At 31.5% G+C, this 20863-nt stretch overlaps 1 protein-coding gene, 1 long non-coding RNA gene and 1 pseudogene across 3 annotated transcripts; all 3 read right to left on the bottom strand.

The window, feature by feature from the left end:
- Positions 1-984: 984 nt before the first annotated feature.
- LOC149496050 (cytochrome P450 71B34-like) lies at positions 985-3383 on the bottom strand. Its single transcript, XM_089721147.1, has 2 exons — positions 2438-3383; positions 985-1825 (listed from the first exon to the last, which is right to left on the bottom strand). The coding sequence occupies exons 1-2, from the start codon at positions 3335-3337 to the stop codon at positions 1205-1207; spliced, it is 1521 nt and encodes a 506-aa protein (XP_089577273.1). The 5' UTR covers positions 3338-3383; the 3' UTR covers positions 985-1204.
- Positions 3384-9904: 6521 nt separating this feature from the next.
- On the bottom strand, positions 9905-12492 carry LOC149496049 (cytochrome P450 71B37-like; annotated as a pseudogene). Its single transcript, XR_016320838.1, has 2 exons — positions 11437-12492; positions 9905-10633 (listed from the first exon to the last, which is right to left on the bottom strand). The product of XR_016320838.1 is annotated as a cytochrome P450 71B37-like (transcript).
- A 1169-nt stretch (positions 12493-13661) lies between these two features.
- LOC149496048 (uncharacterized) lies at positions 13662-16658 on the bottom strand. The gene is made up of 4 exons (XR_016320837.1): positions 16222-16658; positions 15705-16099; positions 14348-15468; positions 13662-14176 (listed from the first exon to the last, which is right to left on the bottom strand). It is a non-coding gene; the product is annotated as an uncharacterized LOC149496048 (long non-coding RNA).
- Positions 16659-20863: the final 4205 nt, after the last annotated feature.

Below are 20863 nucleotides of genomic sequence, written 5' to 3'. Positions count from 1 at the left end.
AACATTATGAACCAGACCAGAATTAGCATGACCAAGTTTGGCATGCCAATCTGCAAAAGTAGCAGCATTAGCTTGTGGACGAAACTAGGCCAGAATATAAGCTTTTGTTTGCTATTTTACACTTTATAATTGAAATAATCAATTATAATTACACTTTATGTTTAACAAACGTCGAGATTTCTAAATTATAGTTAAATTAACACTTATAAAGTAATTAAAAAAAATTCTGAAGCCGGAAGGCCATGTCCCCTTCTCTCCATCCCTAGTTCTCACAAGTACCAAATCTCCTACCTATATTACTATCCATCCATGAATTGTGAATCCAACTTTGCCGTCCACACCTGCAGAAATGAGGCTCCTTACTTGATCCTTGCGTATGATTTTTCTGAAGTATGGATGCAAAATACGAAGGGATCATTGGTTTAAGAGGTAGGTCATGGTTTAATCAGTGAGTCATAAAAATATTAATAATATATAACAATTAAATAATTATAATTTAAAATAATTACAATATAATAAAAATAATTAATAATATATAAAAAAAATGGTCCTGGCCAATCAGGCATGTGCGGATCAGCCTGCTGGACATCGGGACCATCGGTTCAATCCTAATAAACATTAAAATAACAAACTTTCATAGTTCTTTACCTGAAAAAAAAATCTATTACTGATCCCTTTAACTAGATTTATTTATCCTAATAAACATACTATTCAACTTTCAATTAAATTTATGTTTAATAAATAGAAAATTATTTGCCTAAACGGAGTCTATAGCCACGCTTACGGATCAAACCAATAATAGTAAGAATTTTTTAAAAAGTATTCCAACCTTTTTTTTTTTTTTTCCAAATGTATAGTCAAAAATATCATTGTTTCAACGAGAAATCTTATTCTATTGGTTTAGTCCATGAATGAGGCTATAGACCGGGTTTAGGTAAAATTTTTCGTACACTATTTTGAATATAAAAATATTCTACCATTAAATTCACAAATCAAACAAATTATTTATTAATTTCATCCCTAAAATTTATTTTATTATACAAGAGGAGAGCCAAGCTCTAAGAAATTAAAAGCTAAGTTTAGGATAGGATACTCCCTTACGTCATGATTTAAACAGTGAAATAAACCAACAAGAAGACTACTAAGCACATGCGTACTAACATTATATTAAACATAGCAGGCTATTTGAGACATTTATTCTTTTTTATGCAAGTTCATATTTAACTGGTACAAGCAATAAAGCTTCTTTCTTATGAGTAGCAAGACCAGAACCAGATGCCTCTTCCATATTAATATCTGCCTCCTTCATATTGCCAGGTAACTTCCAATCAAAGCAAAACAAAAGGTTTGCAAGCGCAATCTCCAGCAAAGACAATGCCATAGTCATACCAGGACAGACTCTCCTGCCGCCACCAAATGGTAAAAATTCATAATTTTGCCCTCTAAAATCAATGGAGTTATCAATAAATCTCTCTGGAAAGAATTCTTCAGGATTTTTCCAAGTTTTTGGATCTCTTCCAATTGCCCATGCATTGACATGGACTCGAGTTTTGGGATAAATTTCATAGCCATTGATGCTAAATTGTGACATGGTTTCTCTTGTAATTAGTAGTGGTCCTGGTGGGTGCAATCTCAGTGTTTCCTTCACCACCATCTTTAGGTATTCAAGCTTGTTAATATCTCTTTCAGATACTTTTGTTTTGTCTCCAATTAATCGTCTAATTTCTTCATGTGCTTTTCTCATAACTCGAGGATTTCTGACAAGTTCTGCCATAGCCCAGACTAATACTATTGCTCCAGTGTCCACTCCACCTAGGAATATATTCTGATGTACATGTGTACATATTACATTGAAATATTTTAACAGTGTCAAAAATTCAAGTCAGAACTAAGGATTGCTCATGAATTCTAAAATTTTTTTTATCAGAAATTATCAGTCAGAAGTAATTGTAAATTAATTGATTTGTTAGATTGCAAATGCTTTGATTCAACAATGAAATATAGTTTTACTCTTTTTTTCATTGGTTTGGGCTATGAGTAAACCCATGAACTTGGTCTAAACTAATCAATTCAATTAATTCATAACTAGCAAACAAAAGAAGGAAAAGGAATTAAAGAACGAAGAGATTAACGTCTTGTTTGAACCATACAATATTGTTGAATTTGAAGAGAGCATAATTGTTATCGCATAGAATAGCTATTCATCATTTTGATTCAAATTTAAACTTGAAATAACTATTTTAACCAATAGCAAATTTATAATGTTAAATTTTAGTTGAATGTTTAATCATAAAATAATTCATTATATGTAATAGATATTTTTCAAATTTATAAAAAACAATATTTGATGAAAAAACAATATTGACTAGCTATTCTATTTCTTTTTAATTTAATTCACTAACAAAACAAAGTTTTTAAGAATCAATAGGAATATTACCATGATAATTGCTTTGATGTGACTTTTAGAGAATTGAATTCCTTCAGATTCAGTTTGATATCTCTCCAAATCCAACAAAACATCGACAATATCTTGATGTCCATGCTTCTCTTTTCCGTTTTGGATATGATCCTCAATAATCTTCTGGTGGAATTCATCAAGTTCTTGAAAGCTTCTTTCCAGTTTTGAATGGAGACCTGTAACCCTATCAACAATCCAACCCACATAAGGAAAAAAGTCAGATGCAGAAAAACCCCCTAACTTGGCTAAAGCTTCATGAATCACTTCTTGAAACCTTTCCTGGGTAAATCCTCTTGTTGCAAAACTATTCCCAAAAGCTACTCTACAAGTAACATTTGCAGTAAGAGACATAATTTTTTCACTAAGATCCACAGGAGAAGAAGAAGAAGAAGATTTTAAAATCGAATCTATGAAAAGACCCACTTCTTCTTCTCTAACGGATTGAAACGATTGAGCTCTTTTAGCACTAAAAAGTTCAAGAACACAAATCTTTTTTATTTCTCTCCAGTAATCTCCATAAGGTGTAAAAGCTATATCAAGATAGTTGTAAGATAATCTTCCAGTACCAGCCAAGCGAGGTCTACTACAACTATTGAGGTCATTTATTTTGATAAGCTCTTTTGCTGCTTCTGCAGAGGAGATAATAAGTGTAGGAACTTGACCAAACTGGAGAAGCATGACAGGACCATATTTCTTGGACAGTTGCCATAAAGAGTAATGAGGTAAGGTCCCAAGTTGGTGTAAATTTCCTATTATAGGAAGTCTAGGAGGACCTGGTGGAAGGTGCTTGCTATTTAGTTTCTTTTTCAAAAGAAAAATGAAGGGTAAGAGAAGAAGAAGAAGAAGAGATAACCACATATGTAGATGAAAAGAAGCCATTTTTCGTCTGTGTTGGAAGAGCTTATATTCGAAGCAGAGGAGACTACTATATATAGGAAAAAAAACTATCACACCAAACCCAATACTATTTTTTATTCTTTTTCTAAACAGGTTAAATGAGGAAAAGCTTTATTAAACTAAGTACGATTAACTTAAAAAATAGATTTAAAAACTCGTTAATAGATTTAATAAACTAGCTTCATAATTTAATAGATGAAGATCAATATTATTAAAGATTTCAAATGAGGTCTTCGTGGACCTGAATATCAAGCAGTTGATTTGCACTCCTAGTATATATATCCAAATATTATTACTGAGGACCGCCCAAACCAGCGCGGGCTTAGTCACAGTTAAGTGTTTAGTGGGAATTGAACTCGAGAGTTCTTCCAACATACTTAGCTTGCATTGCCAACCGAGTCACAATCCGTAAATTATAATTTTGTTCGAATATAATATTATTAAAATTTCATTAATAACAATTCAAATTAATACAAAGAGAACAAAAGCTCTCTCCTGAAACCGGATATAAAACAAAACTATTATAATTAAAATAGTTATCATTCAATGATCTATGAAATCCTAATGAAAATTATTGGAAGGTGAACTTGAAAAATTGATAGAATTTTAAAATGATTGACTAGACAAACTCTCTAAATCAAGATGGAGATAAATTAAAAAAATTAAAGGAAATATAATTTATATAGATCCATATCAAACAAACATAAATCTATAATTTATTTGACAAAATACATAAATATTTGCAAAAAAAAAAAAAAAAAAGAGAGAAATAAGATGGAGGCGTTATCATATCTGGTATTTTTGATGGAGAAATAGTTAAAAAATTTTAATGAAGAGGAGAGAAGAGATGGGCTAGGATTTTTTTTTTTTTTTTTTTTTTTTGTAACCGTCCTAGCTTCAAAAGTTTTTTTCGTAATATAATTTATATATAAGGATTAATACGTATTTAACAATAAGAAAAGGAATAACATCACAAATTTTGAGTTTGTTTTAATTTGTTCTTTTGGATATAACTAGTCTTTGATATGACATGCGTTACACATTAGTGTTTTATATGACATGCGTTGCGTGTTGACTATGCTCGTTATATACTCATTTTTTGTACTCTTTTAATTTTTTTATCTATATAATATTAAATCATAAGTTTTTATTTAAATTAAAATAAATACAAGTGATTAATTTGTATTTCATTTTGCCGCACAAGCTATTTGTAATGTTACTTTTTATGTACTTAATTCTACTTTTATATAATGAAATGATCTCAAACTGAATTAATAATGATAATCATTTTGACTAGAGTGACACTATTTCTTTTAGAATTTACTTTCTAGAACTTGACAATCTTAAATATTTGCTCATTTTCTTTCATTTTTTTTCTTTTATCTTTGGAACCAAATCTACCATGTTTCAAGCATGTCGCAAATTCATTAGCATAGGTAGTTTTTCCTTCGAGGACATCAATTCTAATAGGAGCATTTGCAGCTAGTATGTAAGATTTATTTTTCTTTTGGATCAAGAAATATATCTGACAATTAATTTGTAATATTTTTCAAAATGAATTATCTTTTAAACTTTTAAATTCATATTGCCTCGTATGAGAATCAATATATAATAACGATAATTCTTTTCCAATCAATTATTTTTCTACCAACTTATTTTCTCTCTCCAATGTCGGGATCAATAACAATTAGCAAATTTGGCATCTATAACTTTCTTATTTGAAAGTTCTAAATATTTAATAATAGATCATATCCGACATATATTCTCAACCTCTTTTGAGGATCTAACTTAGTGCGTAGTGGTGGAGTTATTAGAAAATATAGCGCACATTTAAAAATTCCTTGATGGGTAATATTTAGTTCTTGATCCAAAATTAATTATAAAAGGGAGAACATATGATAATTTATTGGTCTGATGCGAGTAAATACTACTACATGTAATAGCATGTCCATCTACAAAAATAGGGAGCTTTGTTATTATAATAATGGCTTTGCAATTAATTGCAATCAGTTAATAAATGATTATATTAAATCATTTTGAACATAAATAAAAGCAACAGCGGGTTACCCTAAATTATTTAAATTAACACATGTTAATCATTAAAGGTCTGATGTGTAAATTCATCATCATTCTCAAGATAAATTAGCTTACTAGCATAATCTGGAAATTGTATTTTTAATCAAATTATTGCACAAATTAATCTTACAAACTCAGGTTGCAAGTTAACAATAATCTTTGCAAACTTCAGGTTACAAGTTAATAATATGATGTAACTATCCTTTGAATGCATCCATAAAACATCTTAATGATCCACATGGTGGATTTAACCTTTATATATTCTAAAAAATGCAAGTAGTTCAATTTGAACTCTACTTGGCAATTGCTCAATAATTAATTTGCTTTAAGAACAAACTAAAAATGAACTAGCTCTATTCTTTCTTTTGCACAATTAGAAAGAAAGAGGAGAGACGTCTTCTTTTTTCTTTCTTGAATGAGATGTTATCTAGCTCTATTCACTAAATTGAAATGCTCACCCTTGTCCCAATCGGTCTTCAAAGTGAAGGATATATGTTTTAGATTAATGTATTTTCTTTCCTAATATGCAGATGCATAAATCTTATGTAGAGTTCGGTAATTATATAAGTGTGAGATGTATAATCGATTTCATTAACATTATATACTCAAGATGTATTAGTTATGGATTTATTTTAAAGTTAAGTTGAGGACCACAATCCCATGATATATTTGAGTAAATGCATGTAAAAGTTATGGCATGATGAGCTTGAGACTTAATTTATCTAAACATCAACTCTTTAGGCTTGTTGCCGATTTGGGTGGCGTTCAGCCAGCCCAAATCCTAGTATAGGTCCGGTTCATAAATTTATGTAGTAACATTTATAAACAAAAATTAAATTTAAGCTATTCAGATATTTAATTCAACTAGTCTTTTTTATGACGTACATTATATGTTTATTATATTTATTATTTGTACTCATTTAATTTTTTTGTTTACGTAATATTAAAATATACATTTTTTATTTAGATTAAAATAAATAAAATGTTTATTTACATTACATTTTGCCTTAAAAACTACTTGTAATCTTGTTTCTATGTACTTCTATTTTATATAATGAAATAGTCTCAAAGTAAAGTTTAATCCAACCCCTAAAGCTAATTTCAACTTCTAATTTATACAGATTTTTGAAACCATCCAAAAAGTAAATCAAGCCATCACTCAATCTTCAATCTTTCTGTTCCCAACTCTAAATCAATAACTATATATATTTATAATGGAAAAGTAAAAAAAATAAAAAAAATTTCTTGAAAAACTGTTTTGAATTGTTTAAAAATAACATGAGCAAGAATAACAGTAACAATGACTTTGGCTACAATGACAGTATTATATCCTTAATGCATTAGAAAAATGAACATATTCATATGCACAGATCCTTGAAATCCCCAAAAGTAATCAAAAATAGAAATATATAGTTCTAATTTTTTTTTTCAGTTTTTCAAATACTATTTTCCTTTGAGTTAAACAAATTTAGGATATAAGAGAAAAAATATCAAGAAATTAAAAATGTTTAATCATCAAGAGACCATCTTTTTATTGCAGAGAAGATACAAATCTCTTTCTAAAGAAAACAAACTACTCCAATTTGAATATTAAAAATCAGCCCTTCTTCAATTGGAATGGCCATGATTTAATGAAATTTGAGGTTGATGAAAAAAAAAAGACTAAAGTCAAGTAAAAAAAGATATCCAATCAAATTATACAAATATAAAGAAAAATAATATTAAAATAAAAAATATTTTTTTAATTTTTTATCCCTCTCCCAAAATAAAATCTTTTGAATCATAATCAAATAATAAAATCAAATATTTAAAAAATAACTTTGAAAAGTAAAAAATTTTAAAATTTTAAAATGCCTTATAATCATATAATTTATGTAAATAAAATAAATTTGAAAAATTTAAAACTTACGAATTTTGAAAAGCTTAATTATCTACGTGTATTTATTTAAAAAATTAGTTTTAATACAATATATCCAATCAAATTAAAAAAAATTTAAAATATTAATTTATATAAAATCAAATTATTAAAAAATAAAAAATATAGAATTTTAGGAATAAATAGTTTTAAAAATAAATTAAAAATTTTCATAGGCTTAATTATGTGTAGATGTATATTTACAAATTAAATGTATAAAAAAATCAATACAAATTGTAAAAAAAAAAAATTCAAAAATCAATCCTAATAAAAATATTTTAAATTACAATCAAATATTAGATATTTTTAAAGATTTTTCCTTATCCTTATCTCTCTCCTAGTCAAAATATTTAAAATTACATCAGATATTATAAATATTTTTAAGATAATATCTTTTTTTTAATTGGCTATCACAGTATTTCATAATATTTTAAATTTACTAAAAACACTATCCAAACTCCCATTATTTTCTCTATTTTCACATTTATATATAGTATAAATAAATTAAATAAAAATTTTTTGGATAATTTCAAATAAATACATTAAATGGAATAGATTAAATGAACTGACAAATATTTGTTACAATTGATTAGATAAAATTTTAAATATTTATTAGATGAAATAAAAAAATATTAAAATTTCTTATGCTCGTGCGTGCACTATTCAAAAAATTTTAAAGTATAGAATTTTAAAAAAAAACTAGCGAAAAGATCTTTGAAATTCAAAAATTTGAAAGTCATAATTATGTATTTGTTTATAAATTACTCAAATATTATGTGTATGTAGCATATAAAAATTTAAAATATAAAATTTTAAAAACTAAGGAAAAAATCTCTAAAATTCAAAAAATTGAAAGTTATAATTATCTATTTATATATTAATTATTCAAATATATATATATATATATATAATAAACTAAAATTTTTTGATTGGCAATAAGATATTTCAAAAAATGTCGTAAATTATTAAAATATTTTAGAAAATCTTATTATTTCTCCCGGAAAATCCTTTTATTTCCACATTTTGCTTTGATCACACGTTGAGATACATAAATATATAGATACCTTAGAATCTTATAGTATGTGCAACTCTTCTGCTTATAGAAAAATCATCTAAGAATTGAATATGATATAATAACAACCAATATTTATGGAAAAGGAAAAAAAAAAAAATTAAAGTGTTGTCTTTATAAATAACAAAAAAATTGAAAAATTTAGATATAGATAAATAGATATAAAAACAACAAAGTGATATATATATATATATATATATATATATATATATATATATTGTATTCATTGGATTGTGCTAATAATTAGTTAATTCACTAATTAAAAATTGCATTGCACTAACAAAAATCACAGAATACACTGTAAATTCAGTCAAATCGACTACCACAATTCAAAAATCAAGTTTTTGTTACAAAATTCTGCAATAGATTATTTTTTATCGGCAAAATTTATAATTTTAAGAATGAAAATTACCAGGAAAAAACTTAACAAACATCTGAAATAGAATGATTGGGAAAAAAATTAATTAAAATACAAAGAAAAATTTCGTAAATTACTCATCAAACCCAATTAGCAAAAAGTAGGCCCACTTGCCAATGAAGTAGATAACCCAATAGATACCTGAATCCACATCAAATAGATAACCCAAAATATAAGAGCAAATAGCAACAGTCCATTTTCATGAGAGGAGAAAAGCAACTATTGACAAACAAAAAATACACAAGTATATCATATATCAATTTATAACCATGTCAAAAAAAGGAATTGTAGCTTTTACCCTTTTCTTTAACAAGGAATCTGCAAATAAGTTTCTTCCTATCTTTATATGACAGAATTGAACTTGAGATAAAACATTATAGAAGGCATCAAGATCTATTAATTTTTTCCCGTCATTCCATCGGTTTTTTATTTTTCCCAAGTGATAGCATCCTTGAATGAGACTCAATAATCAAAGGGCAACTATTATATTGCGATTCATAGAATAATTCTATTGCATTTAAAATGGCTAAGAATTCAGTCTCTTTTTGAGTACATAGCCTCCATAAATTTAAAAAACAAACACAAGACATTATCTGAAGCATTTCTAAGCACACCACCAATACCTATGTCTTCTGACTTGCCTCTTGAGGATCCATCAACATTGGATTTTTAAGGTTCCATGTTCGGGCGGTACCCACAACTGAGATTCAACTTCGTGTATTTTTCTTTATTTTATTCCAGCAACACTATTGCACGCAAGAATGAGAAAACAGTGAGGCAATAAGATTACATTGGGAAATTTGCCTTCAGCAGTTACTATTCAATTTTCAATTAAAATTATTTTTAGTAAATATACAATATTCCAAATATAAAAATGTCCTACCGTTAAATTCACAAATCAAACAAATTATGTATTAGTAAGATTCCTAAAATTTTATTTTATTTTACTTTTTCACATAAGAGGAGAGCAGAAGCTCGAAGAAACTAAAAACTGAGTTTGGGATAGGATACTCTGTTTATATCATGATTTAACCAGTAAACTAAACCAGCAGGGGGACTACTAAGACATTATATTAAACATTATAATATATTTAAGACATTATAATATATAGGATGCCAACATTATATTAAACATAGCAAGCTATTTGAGACATTTATTCTTTTTTTTTTTTTTTTTTATGCAAGTTCATATTTAATTGGTACAAGCAATAAAGCTTCTTTCTTATGAGTAGTAAGACCGGAACCAGATGCCTCTTCCATATTAATGTCGGCCTCCTTCATATTGCCAGGTAACTTCCAATCAAAGCAAAACAAAAGGTTTGCAAGCGCAATCTCCACCAAAGACAATGCCATAGTCATACAAGGACAGCTTCTCCTACCACTGCCAAATGGTAAAAATTCATAATTTTGCCCTATAAAATCAATGGATTTATCAATAAATCTCTCTGGAAAAAATTCTTCAGGATTTTTCCATGCTTTAGGATCTCTTCCAATTGCCCACACATTGACCTCGACTCGAGTTTTGGGATGAATTTCATAGCCATTGATGCTGAATTGTGACATGTTTTCTCTTGGTATTAATAGTGTTCCTGGTGGGTGCAATCTCAGTGTTTCCTTCACCACCATCTTTAGGTATTCAAGCTTGTGAATATCACTTTCAGATACTTTTGTTTTGTTTCCAATTAATCTTCTGATTTCTTCTTGTGCTTTTCTCATAACTTGAGGGTTTCTAACAAGTTCTGCCACAGCCCAGACTAAGACTATTGCTCCAGTGTCCAATCCACCCAGGAATATATTCTGATATACATGCATACATATTAAATTGAAATATTCTAACCGTGTCAAATGCTCAAGTCAACTAAGAATTGCTCAATTGAATTCTAAAATTTTTTTTATCAGAAATTATCAGTGCAAAGTTAATTGTAAAATGCATTGTTTAGACTACAAATATTATGATTCAAGAAAGGAAAATAGTTTTTTTTTTAATTTGGAACTTATTTTTCATTGATTTGGTCAATGAATAGTCTCATGGACCTGGTCTAGACAAGTCAATCCCATTATTTCAAAACTAGCAAACAAAAGAAGAAAAAGGAATTAAAGAATTGAGATTAAGGTCTTGTTTGAACCACAATATAATTTGGAATTTGGAGAGAGCATAATTGTTACCACACAGAATAGCTATTCATCATTTTGATTCAAATTTAAATTTGAAATAACTATTTTAAGCAATTGCAAATTTATAATGTTAAATTTTAGTTGAATTTTAATCATAAAATAATTTATTATATGTAATAGATATTTTCAAATTTTATAAAAAATAAATTTTTTTTATATACATCCGGACTCTATTATCAGGAACCGCCTAATCTAACTCAGGGCTTAATCAAAATAATTATGGCTCTTGGCTTCTTCACGTAGATGCGTTTAGGAGGAGCTTTTCTCATATGTCCTGCCTGGGTTGCTGAGCCATAGACCATAGCTAAATAACAAAGTTTTTAAAAAGTGAAGAATAAATTTTCCTCTACCGACTAGCTATTCTATTTCTTTTTAATTTAATTCGCTAACTAGACAAAGTTTTTAAGAATCAATAAGAATATTACCATGATAATTGCTTTGATGTGATTTTTAGTGAATTGAATTCCTCCAGGTTCAGGTTGATATCTCTCCAAATCCAGCAAAACATCGACAATATCTTGATGTCCATGCTTCTCTTTTCCCTTTGGATATGATCATCAATAATCTTCTGGTAGAATTCATCAAGTTTTTGAAAGTTTCTTTCCAGTTCTGCATGGAGACCTGTAACCCTATCAACAATCCAACCCACATAAGGAAAAAAGTCAGATGCAGAAAAACACTCTAACTTGGCAAGAGCTTCATGAATCACTTTCTGGGTAAATCCGCTTGCTTCAAAACTATTCCCAAAAGCCACTCTACAAGTAACATTTGCAGTAAGAGATATAGTCTTTTCAGTAAGATCCACAGGGGAAGAAGAAGAAGAAGCTTTTAAAATCGAATCTATGAAAAGACCCACTTCTTCTTCTCTAACGGATTGAAACGATTGAACTCTTTTAGCACTAAAAAGTTCAAGAACACAAATCTTTTTTATTTCTCTCCAGTAATCTCCATAAGGTGTAAAAGCTATATCAAGATAGTTGTAAGATAGTCTTCCAGTACCAGCCATGCGAGGTCTACTGCAACTATTGAGGTCATTTATTCTGAAAAGCTCTTTTGCAGCTTCTGCAGAGGAGATAATAACTGTAGGAACTCGCCCATATTGGAGAAGCATGACGGGACCATATTTCTTGGATAGTTGCCATAAAGAGTAATGAGGTAAGGCCCCAAGTTGGTGTAAATTGCCTATTATTGGAAGTCCAGGAGGACCTGGTGGGAAGTTATTGCTAGTTAGTTTCTTCTTCAGAAGAAAAAGTAAGGGGAAAAGAAGAAGAATAAGAGCTAACCACACATGCTGAGGAAGAGAAGCCATTATTGGTAGCTATGTTTCTATTTTGAAGTGCATATACTAGAAGAAGAGGAAGTATAACCATTGTGTATATAACTATATATATATATAGAATGCCTTGGCTCAGGATAGGTGGATTAATCTTTTGACCGGGTAAGAATACACATTAAAGTTCGGTTTTTATTCCTCAAAATTTAAACAAGAAAAACAATACCAAACCCACCAACTATTTTCTATTAACAATGATTTAGAAATATATAAGATTTGTATAGTTTGTTCTTCCAAAGAGAAATTTAATTAGGGAGATAAATAAATAGAGTATTTTTGGATAACTAATTCCATCCTATTTGATATAATCATATAAATTTGTATATTTATAACTGGGCATGGAATGAGTACATGTTCAAATTGATTTTTAAACAAATAATAAATTAAAAATAAAATAATAACCTCGGAAAATCATTAACTAAACTATAAAACATTAATAAAAAGTTTAAATTTTGAATATTTTTGTAATTTTTTTTTTTTTGAATGGATACTCTCAATTATTCTTTTTAAACAATCATGACCTTAATTCATTTACCCTTTGTTTGGAAAGAAGAGAAAAAGGCAATATTGGAGAAAGGAAAATAATCCAGAAAAATAATCAAGAATTGTCAACTTTATTTTCACTATTATTTTCTATCTTTATGTTTGGATAAACAAAGGAAAGAAAATAAATTTATTTTCCTTCATTTGAAAAGGAAAAAATTTTGCAAGTTGAAATTTAGAGTGTTTAATAAAAAAATTTTTCAAATTGAAGTATTCAAGAGTTGAGAACCATAAGAATTTTTTCGTTAAATACATAAGTAAATTTATACATTTAGCCGAAGTTTAAGTAAATCTTACTATATTGTCAATTTCATAACATTTTGGCTTATTTGACCTTTAATAAATAAAAAGAATATTACAAAAATAAATTATAAAAAAGATCTAAAATTATGGTAAATTGACCTTTGGACCTAAAATTAGTTGGTTGTCTTTCAATCTATAAACTAACTCGCTAAGAACTTCAATTGAAATGCAACTATGGTTAAAGAGCTAGCTTATCAATGGAAGAGACAATAATATGATTACAAGAAAATGATTAAGTAGTTAATGATTAATTATAATAGTAAGTACGTTTAACTTCATGTATTTGAGAGATGTAGCACAACCGTTTTGTTCACACCACACATGTTGGGTAATAACACTTGCACATAAATAACCCGATAATGCCTGAAACTCACCACCCTAATCAGCCTGTAACATTTGAATTGATATATTAAAATAATTTTTCACAAGTTGGGGAATTTGAATGAAGGTTGGTAAAAGTAAAACATCAGATTTTTGTTTTAAGAAATAGACCCATGAATATTTGCAATAGTGACCATAAAACAAAACATGACATCGATAGCCATCAATTGATGCGACTGATGCGGGTCCCTAAAACAAATTAATTGAAGTGGTAGACCCATGAATATTTGCTATAGCTATAGTGACCACAAAATAAAAATAATATCGATAGCCATCAACTGATGCGACTGGTGAGGGTTCCCAGAACAAATTATTGAAGTGGTTGTGTCGTCTGAAACATTGAATCAGGAAATGGAAGGTTATGCGTTCTGCTGGAAAAACACGCATCACAAGGTGCAAAAGGAGATGTCTTTTTATTACAAGCTAATTTATTAGAACGAATGACATTATGAACCAGACCAGAATTAGCATGACCAAGTTTGGCATGCCAATCTGCAAAAGTAGCAGCATTAGCTGTGGACGAAACAAACGTAACGGAAGAGAATATAATCCATCTTTACTCGGGCCTTTGTTGATAATATTCCTCGTGCGAATATCCTTCAAAACTAAAAAGTAGGGAAAAAACTCAATAGAAATATTATTGTGACGTGAAACAGCTGAAACAAAAGCCAGATTTCATGAGATACGAGGAGAATATAAAATATCATGAAACTGAAATGAATGTGAATGAGTACGAAAAACAGACGAATCAATGGAGGAGATAGGGATTGTTTTACCATTGCAATTGTGATAGCATCAGTATCAGCATATGATTTGCTCTGGTCGATATTTCCATTGTCCGGAGTTGAATGAAAGTTTGCTCCAAAATCCAATGCCCACTCTTGACAGTTATTTGTATCACCTTTTGTAGCCATATTAGAAACTGGCAATTGTTGTCGAGATTGATGAGGTGAATGACATTTTGCTAGTATGCCAACACCACGACAATTAAAACAGACCAAAGAAGAACTCGACTGTGGAGCACGAGGACTTGAATTGAACTATTGAGGTCGAGATGATGAAAATAACCAAAAGAAGAACTACTACATCCTCGACCATGGTGATTCCGACCAGACCTGCTGGACTGATTTTAGGCATAATGAACCGCGGGAGAAATAGAGGAGTCCACGGTTAAGGATGCCATTTTCAATTGTGCTTCCTCACTCAAAAAAAGGGCATATAGTTCATCATATGTAATAGCAAAATTCCAAGTCTCAATGGCTCTAATAAAAGGACGAAATGAGGAATTCAAACCTTCTAAAATGTCCCTAATGAAGGACTCATCAGATATAGGATGTTGAAGGGGCGACCATAGTATCATAAAGGGATTTGGCATGCTTTAGATAGCCATCAATAGACTCTGATCCTTGTTTCAAATGCTTCAGTTGTCTGCGACATAGCATGATCTGAGTATGCGTCCCTTGAGAGAAAATATATTCAAGCTTGCGCCAGATTGCTTGACCAGTAGATAGTCTAATGATTTGGGGTAGCAGTGACTCTGAGATCAAACAAAACAACCAACTCACTACCAACTGATCGTGATTGAACTAAGGCATATTCAGGATTAGGTTGTCCATTGGGGAAAAATTGTGCAGGAAGCGAGCCAGAAGAAGAGATATGATTGGCTAAATTGCGGCCATTCAGAATGGGTAATAATTGTTTCCAAAGGAGAAAATTGGAGGAGTTTAGCTTAATTGGTAAATACTGAGAGATATTTGGAAGCGAGTTTGAAGAAGTGATTGAACCAGTAGTGATTTTCACAAGAGTAGAATAGTTCGACATTGTCATTTGGCTTGGAGGCTCTGATACCATAAAACTTTAAAGAAGTATGTGTTTGAAGAGAACATTGGTAGCGATTCTGCAAGTATACGGGTCGTGCAAGTAATTACGTATCAAACCCAATTGAAAATTGGAACATATATATCATTGAAACAACAATGAATGGCAACTTGAAAAGAAGGTTTAGCATGGTCAGGAAGTTTCTTGTTACAAGCAATCTTTTATGATAGGATAACAAAACTAAAAGACACAGAGATTTACAAGGTAAAGCCAGAAATAAAGAGATTTTAAGTACAAAAAGCATCATAAAATCACCTTTGGACCTAGCTGCAATTGAGAATCTAAAGATTTGCTAGAAAAAGAAAAATCTCCATCCTTGCAGACTGATATGTACTTTGCCTCAGGAAGGCTGTAAAGCTGAGCTAGAATTCTACAAACTTCATCGATCCCAGATTTATCTACATCAAATGCCTTCCACCATGGTGGATTCTATACAACCCCACAAGCCACAACCTCACTCTTGAAACGAACACACAAGGCTGTGTTAACAGGATATTATTCACGAAGATATGGCAGCAGATTAGCGCATTCACATTATTGACTTATCATGATTTTATGCTGATTATAATGCAGTAATAATGCTTGTAGAGCTAGGACAAATCCTCCTTTTACACCTGTATTTGTACAGTATATACATCCCTTCATTGTAGCTGCAAGAATATTAACAAAGATACAATTCTTCAATTCATATTATTTTCCTTTTCAGTTTCTTTGATTATCATGGTATCAGAGCCATAATTTTTTTTTCTTTTCCTTTGAATTAAAACCATACCTGCGATTCAGCGAACAAAATTCGGGTTTTCTTTATTCAAACATTCTGAAAATTTCACCATGGCCACTGAATATCGTGATCTCTTCTCCATGAAATTTGATGGCAAAAATTATTCTCTGTGGGAGTTTCAGTTTAGAATGTATGTAACTGGAAAAGAGCTCTTGGATATTCTTGATGGCACAAAAAAGGAACCAACAGATGACAAGAAAAGCCAAAATGGATAACTGATAACGCTAGAATTATATCTTGGCTTTTAAACTCAGTCAACAAAGAAATAGCCTTAGGTTTGTGCTCCTTTCAAACAGCTTCTGCAATATGAAAACACCTTCGTAAGGTATGTACTCAATCCAACTACGCTCGAGTTTATGAATTAGAGCGTGAAAATGCAAAACATAAGCAAGATGATAGAGACATCAACACTTTTTATTCTGGTATTCTAGGTTTGTGGTCAGAACAAGACATGATTTCTAGTATTTCATTGCCTTCTGATGCAATGATAGGTATAGAAAAAGAAAGAAATTGTTGTGGAAATTGGGTTTTTTCTATCAAAAACAATTTGTGAATTAATGTACTGAGTAACTACACTAAGTAAATTCCCAGATAAGTGGAGGAGTCACAAATGGTCTCACTTAAAATCCACTTGCCTAGACAGAATTTACCTAGAAGTAATTAATTAGACAATAACCAGCAAAAATAGTTTGCCCAACAATAGCTATTAAATAAATAAAGACAAAAGCAATAAATAAGAGAGAACACCAAAATTTAACGAGGTTCGGCCAATTTTACCTACGTCCTCGGACACTACCAAATTTATATTTCACTAAAGAAATATACAAATTGAGAGAGGAAAGAAACTTATCTAACCCACTAAGTATTGTAAGACAAGTTTTGGAATGAATAAAACTTAAGGAGCTAGGCTCCTTTTATAGCCAAACAACTCCCTATTCTAATCCTAGTTTCCCGATGTGGGATTTTTGCCACATAACCAATAATCTCCACCTTGGCAAAAATCCCACCAATGCAAATTTCTGCTGTCTCTCTCACAAAATTGCAATGTCTTCAAATGTGCTTGGCAGTGCCAAGCTTCAATTTTTAACAATATTGATCAAGTCCAAACAGTATTTGAACTTGACAGCAGTCACCACTTTCGTCAACATATCAGTAGGATTTTCAGCAGTCTGAATCTTTTGGAGTTGAATCTGTCCTTCCTCCAGAATTTCTCTGACAAAATGAAATCGAACGTCAATATGCTTCGTCCTTGCATGATAAACTTGATTCTTTGCCAAGTGAATAGCACTTTGACTATCGCAATGTACAACAATGTTGTTTTGCCTAATTCCCAATTCATCAAGCAATCCTTGAAGCCAAATTGCCTCCTTAACAGCCTCTGTAACTGCCATGTACTCTACCTCTGTTGTAGACAAAGCCACTGTTGACTGTAAAGTGGACTTCCAACTAATTGGTGCTTTTGCAAGAGTAAACACATAACCAGTAGTTGATTGACGTTTATCCAGATCACCGGCATAATCAGAATCACAGTATCCGACTATGCGTTGACCACTATTCTTCTCTTACTCAAAAATCAATCCAAAATCCACGGTGTTCTGAAGGTACTGCAGAATCCATTTCACAGCTTGCCAATGCTCCTTGCCAGGATCATGCATGTATCTGCTCACAACTCCAACTGCCTGTGAAATGTCTGGTCTTGTACACACCATAGCATACATCAAGCTACTTACAGCATTTGCATAGGAAACTTTTGACATGTATTCCCGTTCTGCATCATTTTTTGGCGACTAAGCTGCACTGAGTTTGAAATGAGGAGCAAGAGGTGTACTAACAGGCTTGGTTTTGTCATCCATTCCAAAACGCTTTAGTATCTTTCTCAGACATTGCTTCTGATTCAGACAAAGTCTCCCCAACTTCCTATCTCTGGTTATCTCCATGCCGGCAACCTTTTTGCTTCACCCAGATCTTTCATTTCAAATTCTTGATTCAACTGATTCTTCAAAATCTCAATTTCTTGTTTATTCTTTGAAGCTATCAGCATATCATCAACATACAAAAGAAGATAAATGAAAGAGCCATCTTGTAGCTTGCGCAAATACACACAATGATCGTATTTGCTTCTTGTGTACTTCGACCTTTGCATAAACTTATCAAATCGCTTGTACCACTGCCTTGGAGACTGCTTCAATCCATAAAGCAATTTTTTAAGTTTGCATACCATATTTTCCTTTCCAGCAACCTTGAATCCTTCTGGCTGAGTCATATAGATTTCCTCTTCCAGATCTCCATGTAAAAACGCAGTTTTTACATCCAATTGAACTAGTTCCAAATCAAACTGTGCTACCAAGGCTAACAAAATCCGAATGGAGGAATGTTTTACAACTGGAGAAAAAACTTCATTATAATCAATTCCCTCCATCTGAGCGTAGCCTTTAGCTACCAACCTTGCCTTATAGTGAACACTGTCTGTGTCAGGAAATCCATCTTTCTTTGCATATACCCATTTGCATCCTATTGCCTTCTTTCCCTTTAGTGGATCAACTAAGTTCCATGTCTGATTCTTATAAAGGGACTTCATTTCATCTTCCATAGCTTTTCTCCACTTTACTTCTTCTGAACTTTTGACAGCTTCATTGAAAGTGGATGGAATGCTATCATCTGCAATTGGAGATGCATAGGCCACCATATCATCAAAACGAGCGGGCTTTCTTATAACTCTCCTTGGCCTATCAAGTGCAATTGACTCAAGTTGCTGTGGAGGTTCTTGGAGTTAAACCTCATCTTCATCTGAATCTCTTCTACCTCAGGAGTTTCTGCAGGTTCAGTACCTGCCACTGGGATTTTTCTATCAAACTCCACCTATTTGGGAGTATCCTCCACCTGTTGTGGAGTACCATCTGACTGCTCTACTGTCACCTTTTTTAACATGGTAGATTCATCAAAAGTGACATCTCTGCTAAAGATTATTTTCTTTGATTCTGTGCACCATAGTCGATAGCCTTTAACACCGGTGCTTATCCCCATGAAAATGGCTTTCTTAGCTCTTGGATCCAGCTTCGATTCCTTAAAATGATAGTATGCAGTGGAACAAAATACACGCAAGGAATCATAATCATTAGCAGGTTCTCCACACCATACCTTTATAGGTGTTTTGCCACCAATAGCAGTTGATGGTAATCGATTAATGAGATGGCATGCATATGACAAAGCCTCCGCCCAAAATTTCTTGTCTAACCCAGCATTAGACAACATACACTGAACTTTCTCCAGCAATGTTCGGTTCATGCGTTCTGCCACCCCATTCTGCTGCGGTGTATTTCTAACTGTGAATTGCCGAACAATACATTCATCTGCGCAGATTTTATCAAAAGCATCATTTTTGTATTCTCCTCCATTGTCTGTTCGGAGACATTTGATGCGTCTGCCAGTCTGAGTTTCCACCAATTTTTTCCATTTAAGGAAAACTCTAAGCACTTCATCTTTTGACTTCAAAGTATACACCCAAACCCTTCGAGAGAAATCATCAAAAAAGGTCACATAATAGTGTTTACCACTCAAAGAAGCTGTTGTAGAGGGTCCCCATACATCAGAGTGAACATAGTCTAAGATACCCTTGGTATTATGGATTCCGGTGCCAAATTTCACTCTTGTCTGCTTTCCTTTGGTATAATGCTCACAAAAGTCCAACTTGCAGGTTTTGACATCTTTCAATAATCTCTGATCTAACAATCTTTTCAAGGATTTTTCACCTACATGTCCCAAATGCCTATGCCACAATCTGGTTGTTTCCAATTCTTTGTCATCACTAAAAACAACTGTTGCTGTCGATCCAATAATTGTATTACCCTAATAGTAATACAAATTATTCCTTCTCCGAACTCCTTTCATCACCACAAGTGCAACAGAGATGACTTTCATCACTCCATCTTTCGCAATTATAGTGAGTCCTTTTGATTCAAGGACTCCCACTGAAATGAGATTCTTTGTCAAACTCGGTACATATCGAACATCAGTCAGGATCCTGATTGACCCATCATGATTCTTCAAACGGATTGAACCAATCCCTTCTATGAAGCAAGGAACATTATTTGCAGTATAGACAACTTCATTTTCAAGTTCTTTAAAGTCAAAAAACCAGTCCCGATGGGGACTCATATGATGACTGCATGCAGAGTCTAGCAGCCATACTTCACCAGAACTTGTCAAATTTGCTGATGAATTGTCTATAGATGCCATGATAACTAATGAGAAGTCTGAGTCTTCATCATCACACTCAGCTATGTTTGAATTAATAATAGCTTTGCCTTTGGCTTTTAACTTTGGACAATCTTTCTTCCAATGACCTTTCTTACGACAAAAGGCACACTCATCTTTTTCAACTCTGGTTTTTGAACGGGATCTACTTTTATTTCCCCCTTTCTTTTGGCTTCGTGAACGGCTTCCAACCACCAGAGCTTTTACTTCAGTTGCCTTTTCCTTCTTTTCTATCTTTCTCAGTTCATGGCTGTAAAGATCAGCACAAACTTCACTGAAAGTCACATCTTTATTCCCATAGATTAGAGTCGTTGTAAGATGCTCAAATTCATCAGGAAGAGATGCCAGCAACAACACTGCCAAATCTTCGTCTCCAAAT

Source organism: Jatropha curcas, chromosome 5 (genome assembly GCF_041381405.1).
Source record: "Jatropha curcas cultivar XTBG-Jc1 chromosome 5, XTBG_Jcur_1.0, whole genome shotgun sequence".
Classification (NCBI taxonomy): Eukaryota; Viridiplantae; Streptophyta; class Magnoliopsida; order Malpighiales; family Euphorbiaceae; genus Jatropha; species Jatropha curcas.
The sequence above is the reverse complement of the archived record's forward strand: the minus strand, read 5'-3'. Positions and strand labels throughout refer to the sequence as shown.